Source organism: Zophobas morio, unplaced genomic scaffold (assembly GCF_036711695.1).
Source record: "Zophobas morio isolate AGI-343-1 ecotype UQ-CSIRO unplaced genomic scaffold, CSIRO_AGI_Zmor_V1 ptg000009l, whole genome shotgun sequence".
Classification (NCBI taxonomy): domain Eukaryota; kingdom Metazoa; phylum Arthropoda; class Insecta; order Coleoptera; family Tenebrionidae; genus Zophobas; species Zophobas morio.
In genome coordinates this window covers 11256820-11270509 of record NW_026972114.1, presented here as the reverse complement: position 1 = coordinate 11270509, position 13690 = coordinate 11256820, and the positions used below count along the sequence as shown (strand labels likewise).

The window sequence follows — 13690 nt, the reverse complement described above, 5'->3', positions numbered from 1 at the left end:
TCGCGCCCTCGTTTTTAATATTCGTCTGATTGATTCCCTATCACTTCGGCTTTGCCCAATTCTGATTATAAGTATACAGACGTGGGATTAGCCACAATAAAACAAAAAGGTAGTGGTAAAAATTTAAGTTAAAATAATAGCAGTTATACTTACGTCAAGTGAATGTTCAAATCCACATCGTATTCATTACGTTTGTTTTGTGTCATTCTGTTTTGACACTTAAATATAGTCGCTAAAGCTTCCAAATTTTGACAATTGAAGTGCTGCAAATCCACCTTGTCGCTGTAGGTAACTGTGGAAATCGATAAAGTAAAACGTTTCATATATTTAATTTTTACAATTTTAGAATATCAAATAATAATTCTACTGCACAAGCAGTTTTTTTCTTATTATGACGATCAATAAAAAATCCTCCACGTTACGCACAAAATAAGTAATCAAATTTGATTCTACATGTATTTAATTTCTGTTTCTGTTGCAATAATCTCTCCAAGAATAAACAGTTGCAGTTTTAACTGAACATTTAGGGCTAGAATTTAGAATTTCTTTTATTTCAAAAATTACGCATCAAAGTTGTTTTTTACGTCCCGAGCTTATTACAGTCCATCTGGTGAATAACTATTTTCATGTTTACTTGACGTTTTGTGACCCACAAGAGTACGAAAAAATAAGTTTCATGTTTCCGTTTGTGTGTCCTCTACCTGTCGTCTGTCGTCGAGGTTAAGAATACCATGTAGATAGATAGTAAAACGCTAAACAAAATTTGTCTAGTCCTTCCTACCAACAATTTCATGATGCCACCTCAAAATTTTTCATAGTAAATGCTATTTAAATTTTATAAAGTAACATAGTCCTGTACTTCTGGTTTACAAATCCACCTTGAGTTTTTATCTAGACGTCCAGATTTTACCAAAAAAATCCAAATTATATAATGACAATTTATAATAGTACAAAAGCTGCGCAATTGTAACTAATAAGGACCGGGGGTGGACTCTTTTTTTCTAACACTATGATTGGTATGATCTATATATTTTTTTAACTTATAGTGGTTGTCATAAAATAAATACAATTTCGCAAAATCACATTTAATAATTTTTCGAAGAAGCTAAATTTGTTAGACTGTACTTCAAGGGGTGAGGGAAGTTCTGTGTAAATAACCTTAGACCAGTTTTTTTACCCTTTTTAGGAAAAAATAAAAAAAGTCAGATGCTAGGGTTGTTTGACCATGAAGATATGTGAATTTTAATGGAAAGAAAGGGCTATATTTAAAAATTTACAGTTCCGCCATTTTTAAAGATGGAACTTTGGAATTTTCCACACAACTTTTTATTTACCTTGTCTTATTTATTACATGTCTAAAAATTCATCATCGTTGAAGCTTATTAATTATATAAACCGGGTGATTAAATTTCCAAATTGTCAGTTTTCGAAGGTTTTTGAAATGGGACATCTGTGTTTTTATAATATTATCCAATTTGTCTCTAAATAACCTTTCTATTGTATCAGGTTTGTTGTGGTTGATCCTAACACAAATTAAACAAAAAAAAACTTGATAAACTTTAACGAATTTGGTATTAAAAAAGTTTTTATATACAGGGTGTCTCAGCTAAAATTCCGCGGTGTAATATCTTAAGAACGGATAGAGATATTGTAATTCCATAAATGCCATTGTTTTTAGCTTGAAGGGGAAGCTCAATTTAGTTATTTAGTACATTGCAAATATATATGGCGTCGGCATCACAACGCAAACCTAAATTTTTTTAAATTTCAATATATGTATATTTTTTAACGGATTTTGAGAGATGGTTAAATTACAATTACAATGAAGATACACTTAGATATTTATTTCATTTGAGTTAATAAAAAAAATAAATTTATTAACATAAAAAATTAAAGTTGAGTGAAAAGAAACACATACATTTTATTTTATAATCGATAAGATCTGTTTCAAAAGTAGTTATTTTAGCATAAATGAGAACTGTCATAAAACAGTGGTAGTTCTTCAGTTCACTGACCTTTTTTTTATGTTTATAAATATATTTTTTATCAACTGAAAAAGAAATAAATATGTAGGTAAGTATTGCATATGGTTGTACTCATAATTTCAACGTATATGAAAATCCGTTAAAAAATTGATCTAAAGAGTTTAGACAGTACTTCTCTCGCTGTCGGAAACGTGACGACTGCATGTCTATTATGTTTTTTTTTTCGCAGTAGATTTCATTATTTTTTTTGAGTCACCCTGTATATGCAAATCCAAAAAATATGAATGGAGTGATATATCACAAGCACAGACTCATCATATTTTGTGCATTTTACATAGGATTTATTTGGCAAACTTTTGAGCTGACGTCATCAAGTTTTTGGAGGGGATAACCAAATATATTTTGACTAAAGATTTATGATGCTCTTTATAGCCTTAAAACAACTGCAACATTTCAAAACATTCGGATTAGCATATTCAAAATTAAATTGCAAAATGTTGTTTTATAATTTTGATTTTTTTTCCAAAAATCTGGACGTGTCGGGTAAAAACTCAATTCGGAGTCGTAAACTACATGTTTAGGACTATATTATTTTATACAATTTAAAACCCATTTACTATGTACAATTTTGAAGTGATGTCATCACATTAGTGGTGGGGATGATTAGACAAATTTTGGTTAGCGTTTTACCATCTACATGATATTCCTAATATAACTACAAAATTTCACAACAATCGGTCCAGTACCTACTTAAGGAGATTATCTGTCTAATAAAAATCCGGGACGGCAGACAGACGGACAGACGGACAGACAGACGGAAATGGGAGACCTATTTCTTCGTCTTCTAGGGGTCATGAAATATCGAGAAAACGTAAAAGTAGAGAGTCGGCCGACGGACTCGATTACAATACTTCCTTTGCTTACGCTCGGGAAGTAATATGGGAAAACGGACAATTTGCAAATTTAATCTCCCTGTATAAGTAAATTAAAGCATCCTTTAGTTTTGCACGTAAATTGTAAAAATATGTAAGCTGGCCCATCTAAAAAGAGTACAACTATGGCATGTAATCTTTATAAAAAAAAACTCCTTGTAAGTTTGAAAATAATTTTAAAATGTGACCTTAAACTTTTGATACATGCAATATAACGCTAACACTGACAGTAAAGTGTTTACAAAATTTCGGAAAAAATATGTGTGGTTTCAGTAATTACTTAAAAAAATTAAGTTAACGTCATTAAATTTTGGAAGAGATGGATTAGTAAGTACTTAAATCACAAGTGCAGAATTATGCATATGTTGTATATCATATATATTTTAAATAGGTACTTAGCAAAATTCTAAAATATGTCATCCAATTTCGATGAGAATCAATCCAACAGTCTCAGAGACTACCTCTCTAATAAAATCGAGAAAATATGAAAGAAAATAGCCATTTGTCCACGCAGACTACTTTTAAACCGAACTTTTCAAAAAATTAAAATTATCAAATTTTAAATCCGAGAATAAAGAGGGAAACGAAATAATTTAGGGAAATGTCAAGTTTATCAAATATAATATAACAAGTGGTCTGATTTTTTCCGACAAAATTTGTGACACAAATTACCGAGTAGCTGTTGCGACGAAAATCACACGAGTCGACGAAGGAGACGAGTGTGATTTTCCAAAAGCAACAGCTACGAGTTAATTTTCACACAAATTTTGCAGAAAAAATCAGATCACGAGTTATATTCGGCTTGACAATCCAAAGAGAAAATTTTTATTTACTTTTTACGGACAATAATTCACATAATTTATAGTTAGCATAGTAGTTGAGTAACCATACCTACCCAGTCTAAATAGTAACAAAACAACAAGACAAAACGTAAATAAATTTCTAAACATCAAATTTTGTGTGTGCTGCTGGTTGATTTTCTTAATTATGGGAGCAAGATTTGGTAACAAGACTGTGTTTGAAATTCGAAATGCAGTGAAAGAAAGTCAGTGCCGAAACACTGCAAGAACGCAAGATTCAATTTGGAAGCAGTTTACAGAATTTTGTGAAATACGCAAGTTTTCTCTAAATAAAGCAGTCGAAATGAACGAGGTGGGCAGTATTTTGGAAGATTATGTCTTTAACGCCAACAGAAAAGTAATTTGTATTATCATTTTTTTATTAAAGTTCATTTGACAAGTTTGACAAATTAATTTGACATAATTTATTTCGCTGAAAAACAGTGTTGTTGCCTGACAGAAGAATGTTTTTTCACTGAAAAAATTTTTCGGTGAATGCCATTGGACAAATTTCAAATAATTCTGCCATTGTATTGGTTAAGAATTTTCGAATTGGATTGTCAAAAATAAAAAATCCAATTTTATGCGTAGTGAGAATTATTTAAAGTTAGGTAATGCATTTTTAAAACGACAATATTTTGTTTATTGAAAATTTTCCATCAAATTGTCTTTGTCGTCATTGTGTAAATATTCCAGAATTTTTATCAAAAACTGTCGTAAACAACCCAGCAAAACAGACCGCACGACATCCATTATCACCGGCTCGCGCTAATTTTTTGAGCACTCAAAACATCATCGCCGTTCCTTTACCCAAATACACCGTGTCCACATAACCACTTTAAAAATACTTGCTTTAATTCTTAGATAAGCGAAATTGCTTACATAGTAAATCATAGTCCTTCCACAGATAAACGCAATACAATAAAAACATGAAATAACGCGCCATCACTCATCCACGCTATTTATAGCCTTCTTTGTATTTAAATTTGTTAATCCTATTCTTCAACTCAACTACCATGTTTATTAGCGAATGTTAAAGACCCTCCCGTCACAAATTTTCTGATACGATAAACAAGACGCACGCAGAATTTAGCTCACTCAATTGTGTTTTCGTGTGTTCAGGGGGCCGTGTTGTGATGGCCATCGTCGCCGTAGCGTTCGCCGGGGATGGATAATGAACAACCCCACCAGGAACTCGTCAAGTGCGTGGTGGTTGGCGACACTGCCGTCGGCAAGACCCGTCTGATATGCGCCCGGGCTTGCAACAAGCAAGTCTCTTTGGCCCAGCTACTGGCTACCCACGTCCCGACGGTATGGGCCATCGACCAGTATCGCATCTACAAAGACGTCTTAGAGCGTTCCTGGGAAGTCGTCGACAGCGTCAACGTCTCCTTGCGGCTATGGGACACCTTCGGCGACCACGAGAAGGACCGGAGATTCGCCTACGGACGCTCGGACGTCGTCTTGCTGTGCTTCAGCATCAACAATCCGGTGAGTACCGACTTCCAAATGAATGAAATTTAGATTTTTTCTATAGTCCAGAATTGTTAAATTTCACCAAAAAAAATCATTTATTGCTCTAATGTGGACGTTTCCTGAGCACGTAGGTTGGAGGAATCGTCAGAGAGAATGAGAGAAATTGTTCGAAGTTACATTTTTCACCTTTTGAACGAATTTCTTGAAGCTAAAACCACCGGAATGTAAAAACTATCGTCAACTGACTCTTTTTCGGGAAGCTAGCCTAAGCTAAAAAAGTATTATAAAGGGGTTCATCGGCCGAATTACTAGATTTCATGTTTTCTTGACGTTTCATGACCTCTAGAGACCAAAAAATAGATTTCTTGTTTCCGTGTGCCTCTTTTTCTGCTGTATGTGTCAATTTTCACATGTACATTGTAAATGTTATTTAAATTTTATAAAATAACATAATCATACACTTGTGGGTTATTAATCCGTTTGACTTTACCCTAGACATCCATCATTTGGAAAAAAATCAAAATTCTGTAACATTTTACAATTTAATTTTTGAACCGGCATAACTGAATAATGCTCTGAAATCTTCAAAATATTTTAATGTAATAGTAAGCATAGTAAATCATTAATCAAAATTTATCCGTCTCGTAAAATATGCAAAATATGATGAGTCTATATTTGTGGTTTATCAGTCCATTAATATTTTCTTGCAGCAACTAAATAATGTTCGATAACCTTCGATGAATTAATGAGTTTTTTCTTACTTCTGGATTATGTATTATTATTGTTGCGTGGAGTATTATTTGAAAAGAGTTTCAGAAGAAAAAAACATTGTCTTTTGCGAATAACTCAAATCTTCACTTTCAAGTGCAGATATTTATTATATTATGTATTACAAAAATCTACGTATGAGAAATTTACTTATTTTAACAGTTAAAAAAATTGTGTATTCCTTTTATCACTTGCTTCTACAACTTTTACCTGAACACTGATTCTGAATTTTTAGCAAAGTGTTTTTTGAAAATTTTGAAAATGCATCGTTTTGGAAAAATCTAAATGAATTTTTTGGTTTATCAAAATTTCACATCGTCCCTGGTTGTGACCTGAAATTTCTAAACACAATTTAATTCTTTCATTTTATTGAACAAAATTTTCAAAAGATCTTTTTTTAATGGTCGTAATGTAAACGATTCTTTTGGGATATTGAGGAAACACGTTCAACTAACTTGTTAAAATGTGGCTCAATCCGCTCAATGTTGACTTTGAAGAGTTCACTGTATCTTTGACCCCGAAGCGTTTATATTTTCAAAATTTCAGATACAGAATATTTTTGAAAATTTGGAAAATATCGTCATTTTTGAAAAATATGTTTTATATACAGGGTTAGACAAAGTCCCCGAACGATTGAATAACTCGAATAAGCTTTTTTTGTAAATTTGATGTGGATATATGGTTAAACATGGCGACCTGATTACAATATTTTTTCTTTTTTTATCGCTTTCGGTTTGACAAAAGGCTGCCTACTTTTAATGGAACACCCAGATTTTTTTGACATTTTCTGATGCAAAATAAAAAATTGGTCTAAAGAGTTTAGACAGTACTTCCCTCGCTGTCGGAAACTTGACGACTGCATGCCTATTGTGTTTTTTTTCTCATTACATTTTTGTAGTGGGAATTTAAAAAAAAATTGCGATGACGTCATCAACATTTTTGCAAGGACACGTATATCAGTTGGGATAGATGTAGTGTAATACTAAGAATAAAATTATTATATTCTCAAATTTTCGGGAAAATGAATTGGGTCGTTTTGAATATTGATTTGTAATAATCAATAAAATAACGAAACAATTTACTCACGTATACGTATCAGAGGCAACTGAAAATCGTGTATGTATAAACATTCTTAATTTAAGATGACAGGCGTAACAGCATACGTGAGAGTCAAACAGAGAAACTGTAAACAAAACGACCATCGGTTTTATTGCTTCGACTTCCGCTTATTATATAAAACATTGGGTTTTATTTTAATTCTTGACGGTGAAATTCACAATTGGTTGATTATAAACATGTCTATTTCACATTCGCGGAACCAAGTGAGCGCATAAAACATATGCAGGTCTGTAATGTTAAAGTCGATGTAAATAAGCGTGCTACCCTTATGTTTCAACCGAGTTTTTCCTTTAACAAATTTTGTGTCTACCAAATTGGGTTGGTTGGGGTGTAATACTAGTAATAAGTGTTGCCTTTAATTTAATCAATAAAATAAATTGACTTCAAAAATTTTTTTGAACCACCTCTTAAGAAAATCTAAAAAATATGAATGGAATGATAAATCACAAGTACAAACTCATCATATTTTTTGCATTTTAGATAGGATTTATTCAGCAAAATTTAAGGGTGACGTCATCAATTTTTTTAGGAGGGATGAACAAATACATTTTGAACAAAAGTTTACCATGCTTATAATAACTTTAAAATATTCCTAAGATTTCAAAGCATTCGGTTTTGTAATTCCTGATTAAATCGATAAGCCTTCATTAATTTTTTTGAGTCACCCTGCATATGCAAATCCAAAAATATGAATGGAATGATAAATCACAAGTACAGACTCATCATATTGTGTACATTTTAGATACGATTTATTCGGCAAACTTTTGAGCTGACGTCATCAGTTTTTTGTAGAAGATAACCAAATATATTTTGACTAAAAATTTATTATGCTCTTTATAACCTTAAAACATCTGCAAGATTTCAAAGCATTCGGTTTTGTAGTTCCTGATTAAATCAATAAAATAAATTTACGCATTCATTAATTTTTTTGAGTCACCCTGTATATGCAAATCGAAAAAATTTGAATGGAATGATAAATCACAAGAAGAGACTCACCATATTTTGTACATTTTAGATAGGATTTATTCAGCAAAATTTTGTGGTGACGTCATAAATTTTTTAGGGGGGACGACCAATTACGTTTTGATCAAAAATTTACCATGCTTATGATAATTTTAAAATATCTTCAATATTTCGAAGCATTCGGTTTTGTAGTTTCTGAGTAAATCAGTAAAATAAATTTACGCTTTCATTTATTTTCTTGAATCACCCTGTATATGCAAATCCAAAAAATATGAATGGAGTGATAGATCACAAGTACAGACTGATCATATTTTGTACATTTTAGATATGATTTATTCAGCAAATTTTCGAGCTGACGTCATCAAGTTTTTGGAGGGGATAAGCAAATATATTTTGACTAAACATTTATTATGCTCTTTATAACCTTAAAACATGTGCAAGATGTCAGAGCATTCCGTTTTGTAGTTCCTGATTAAATCAATAAAATATATTTACGCATTCATTAATTTTTTTGAGTCACTCTGTATATGCAAATCCAAAAAATATGAATGGAGTGATAAATGACAAGTACAGGCTCATCATATTTTGTACATTTTAGATATGATTTATTCGGCAAACTTTCGAGCTGACGTCATCAAGTTTTTGGAGGGGATAAGCAAATATATTTTGACTAAACATTTATTATGCTCTTTATGACCTTAAAACATCTGCAAGATTTCAGAGCATTCGGTTTTGTAGTTCCTGATTAAATCAATAAAATATATTTACGCATTCATTAATTTTTTTGAGTCACCCTGTATATGCAAATCCAAAAAATATGAATGGAGTGATAGATCACAAGTACAGACTCATCATATTTTGTACATTTTAGATATGATTTATTCCACAAACTTTTGAGCTGACGTCATCAAGTTTTTGGAGGGGATAAGCAAATATTTTTTGACGAAAGATTTATGATGCTCTTTATAGCCTTAAAACGTCTGCAACATTTCAAAGCATTCTGGTTAGCAGATTAAAAATTAAATTTCAAAATGTTGTTTTATAATTTTGATTTTTTTTCCAAAAATCTGGACGTTTCGGGTGAAAAGTCGATTCAGAGTTGTAAACTACATGTGTAGGACTATGTTATTTTATACAATTGAAAACCCATTTACTATGTACAATTTTGAAGTGACGTCATCGCATTAGTGGTGGGGATGATTAGACAAATTTTGGTTAGCGTTTTACCATCTACATGATATTCTTAATATAAGTACAAAATTTCACAACAATCGGTCGAGTACTTTCGGAGATTATCTGTCTAATAAAAATCCGGGACAACAGACGGACAGACGGACGGACAGACGGACAGACAGACGGAAATGGGAGACCTATTTCTTCGTCTTCTAGGGGTCATGAAAGATCGAGAAAACGTAAAAGTAGAGAGTCGGCCGACGGACTCGATTACAATACTTCCTTTGCTTACGCTCGGGAAGTAAAAACTAATTGCAGAAATTATCAACATGTTTATTTCTACTGATACAAAAAATAGAAAAAAATCACAAAAAAAACACCTAACAATTAGTACCCCCAAAGATGACGTTGTCTAAAAATATGCTAAAAGTGAATCCTATTTAAAATATCTATCAACTTCACATATGAGGGAAGTTCTGTCTAAATAACGTTAGATTAATTTTCTTTGTATTTCCAAACGTTAAAGTTAAATTTCTGTGGTTGTTGTACGAATTCGTCGAAGTTGTGACCACCGAACGGTAGAAACTATCGTCAATCGTCTCTTCTTCTAGAAAAGACAGTGCTCGAAATAAGTCGCAAAATGGTCAGAATTGATAAATTTTACCAAAAATTTAATTCCAAAAAACTTCTGGAAATCAAAATCAGCAAAAGAATGTCGTTTGGGAATTTTCTAAGGTTCTCTAAGAATGATCAACAATTTCGTACGGCAAAATGTAAGCCCGCCCACCCGCCCTATCTCAATCGTGATGATTTTTTAATTCGTCGTGAACCGGAAGACAGAGCTTAATTGTAAAATCCTTATTTGTTTTAAGTAATCGTCTTGTTAAAGAAAACTATATGTATTAAGTAAAAAAGAAAGCCAAAGATTAAGCCCGACCTATAACCACCCCGATCTCAATTTTGATGAATTTTTCATTGGTTGTCACACCGTTTTTGCAAAATCCACATTTACGTACAAAAATTTACCATTTCAAACATTTTTCAAAGTTTCTTGTTATGAAAACAAGACTAGTATATTAAGAAAAAAGGGTAAATGAGAGCCCCGCCCACCCGCCCTTTCTCAATTGTTATGATTTTTTCATTCGTTGACAGACCGAGAGGCGGGGCGTAATTGCAAATTCAAAATTTCCCTACAATTTATCCTACAAAGATAAATAGGATTCTCGATTTGAATTTTGCGTTTCAATTTTTTGTCTTCTTTATTTTTTCATTATTCGATTTTTAAATGCTTCGATTCTCTTTGGTTTTTCTCGTTTCTTCAATTTTTCATTTTGTTGTTTCTTTATTTTTTCGATATACAACTCTTAGAGGCTGCATTTTTAAATTTTTGTTTTTTTTTTGATTTTCCAACTTTTGGATGTTTTTTTTTAATTTTGCAATTTTTCGGTTGTCTATTTTTCGATTTTTCAACTTTTAGAATTCTAGAATTTTTCGTTTCTTCATTTTTGATTTGAATTTTTTCTAATTTTCATTTTAAATATGTATTGATAATTTCGAAAATTTTTCACTTTTTCAATTTTCTGATTTTTAATTTTTTGATTTTTCAACTTTTCGAATAAAAAAAGTTAAAATTGCAAGATTGTATACTCAATTGTTAAATCAAAGATAAAAAATGGAAGATTAAAAATCTAAAAATTGGAAATCGAAGTCTTGAAAATTGAAATAAAAAATTGAAAAGTCGGAAGATTAAAAACTGAGCAAAAGAAAACAGAAACATGAAAAATTTTAATATGGAAAAATTGCGAAACTAAAAAAATGTGTATCAACTAAAAAAGAAAGTCAAAAATTAAGCCCGACCTATAACCGTCCCGATCTCGATTTTGATGAATTTTTCACTGGTTGTCACACTGACGGGCAAATTTTTGTCCATTTTTTCTTAATATACGAAATCTTTTTTCCCAACAAGAAACTGAAACCATGTTAACTATCCTGTTATTGAAAGAAAATTATAGGTATATTAAAAAAAACAAAGATTAAACCCCACCCACCCGCCCTGATCTCAATTCTGATGAATTTTTCATTACTTGTTACATCGAGAAGCGTAGCGTCATTGCAAAATACATATTTCTCTACAAAAATGTATAATTGTGAAATCCAAAAATTGCAAAATTAAAAATTTTGAAAATTGGAAAATCGAGGAATTGAAAAATGAAAAATTTAAAGGAAATAAACGAACGAAAAATTGTAAAATCGGAAGAAACATTGAAAGAATAAAGAAAATGAAACAAAAATTGTGAATAAAATCAAGAAAATGAAAAATAAAAATAAAGAACTTGAAAACAAAATGAAACAACAAAGGGAAAAATGAAGTTTTAATTTATTAATGTTCAATCAAAGGCCAGCAGCCAATATTAAAAATAAAGAAACAAAAAAACTGAAAAATTAAAAACTAAGAAACTGAAGACGCGAAGAGTGAAAAATTATAATATCGAAAAAACGATAAACTGAAAAATTTGCAAGCGTGAATCCAAAAATTGATAAAATGAGGGTCGGTTTATGAAAAGCGAATTAAATATTGAATCCTCGATTAATTTAAAACATGCACGTTGCATAGCAACGGACCTCAATTAATTAAAATTAATCGCGATTAACTTTTAATTCACTATCCATAAAGCGGATTTTAAAGTTGCAAAAATGAAAAATCATGAAACCCAAACTTTGAAAAGTGGAAAAATGAAAGAAAATGGAAAAACATCTCAAAAATTGGTGAAAGGTACAAGGTTTTTTTTCAATTTCTTTTAAAAATAAAACTTTAGGGTATCTTCAAGATTTTTTTTAATTTTTGAAAAAACGACACGGACCCCGTTTTTTTTTTCAAGAACAAAAGAAAGAAAACATCATTGGCTCCTAAATATTTTTCGATTCAGCTGGTCGAAATCTATCTCCTAGATTTTTTTTTGGATTTGTTTTGCAACTTCATCAAAAACTCGTCGAAAATTACCACACGAATTTCTTTCGTTGATTTCGACTTCCAGAAGATTCTTAGTTCTCCAGAAAATTCCTACCATTTTCCGGAATCGCCAAAATGAAAACTGATATTTTGAAAATTTTACTTTGAAGCCGAATACTTCAAAAACCAATAGTCGTATCGACTTTGGGTTATCTCCCCTGATAGATGTGTCATTTCTGCGTAAAAACTATTTTTTTGTTCATAATTTTTGAATGGTCCAGAATTTTCTATAGGTTTTTCGATAACTTCAAAACAAGTACAATTTTTCAACCATTCAGTTGGAAATTTTTAACGGAAGTTTCATAACTAATAATGGACAAATTTTGCACTTTTCACAATTTTTAATTTTTCGAGTTTTTGATTTTCAAATTTTCGGATCGAAAAAATGAAAAAATTGCAAAATTTTAAAACTGAAAACTCAAAAATGAAAAACGACAAATTATAAAGCTTGAAGGACAGAAGAAATGAAAAATTGAAAAATCGAAAGATTAAAAATTCAAAAACTGAAATAATCAAAAAAGTGCAAAAGTGCAGATTTTTTAGTTTTTTGATTTTAATTCTTGGATTTTTCAAATATAAAATTGTAAAATAGAAAAATCCAAAAAAAAAACGAAAAATGATGAAATGCAAATTTTGAAAAATTTAAAAATTGGAAATCAAGAATCTGAAAAATTGAAAAATCGAAAGATAAAAAATTAAGTAACTTAAAAATTGGAAAATTGAAAAATTTTAAATTTGGAAAATCGAGGAATAAAAACCAACGATTGAAAATGTTCGATTTTTGGTTTGCTTTATTTTGACAATTTTTCGGTTTTTCAACATTCCGATACAAATTTTTTGTTTTTTCAAATTAAATTTTTTTCAATTTTTCGCCTCCAATTTTTCGTTTCGGTTCTGATTTTATAATTTCTCTTTTTTCATGTGAAATTTTTCAGTTTTCGGATTACTTTTGATTTGTGATTTTGTTTTTGCAAAATATTCTCTGATACGAATCTCGATGAATTGAATCCGGACAATCTTGCGTGTTGAACGTTTTTCGAAATACATATTCTTTTCAAAATCTTATTTTTAAAATGTTCCAAAAATTGCCGTCTTATTAAAAATTTCATGCTTGGAGGTGTTAAAAAATTAAGCTTTTGTCTAAGTTGCTCGAAAATCCACAAAAAACTGAAATATAGTTCTCAAAAAATTGAATAGGAGAACAGACCGTGATGGTACTCGTAGACCACGATTTTCAAAATGCGGTCGGGGCCAGCACATATATCATTTTTTGGATATTTTAAAAACTTTGATGTAGACTATGTCTTATTGTCACTTTGACGTTTGAAGTTTAAAAAATTTATCACGTCGCATCCAGTGTCACCAAAAATAACAAAACTAAAAAATAAGGTTACAATTTAAAGGTGTTTCACACTTTGTGACATT

The 13690-nt window shown here is 30.8% G+C and overlaps 1 protein-coding gene across 3 annotated transcripts in view; it reads left to right on the top strand.

Annotated features, from left to right (window-relative positions):
• The window catches only part of LOC135125905 (rho-related BTB domain-containing protein 2), a 75535-nt gene that overhangs the window by 41737 nt on the left and 20108 nt on the right, over positions 1-13690 (top strand). For all 3 annotated transcript variants that reach the window (XM_064051670.1, XM_064051669.1, XM_064051671.1), the window contains exon 2: positions 4879-5247. In XM_064051670.1, coding sequence (XP_063907740.1) covers positions 4924-5247 — 324 coding nt within the window. In that variant the 5' untranslated portion in view covers positions 4879-4923. The remainder of the gene's footprint in view (positions 1-4878; positions 5248-13690) is intronic.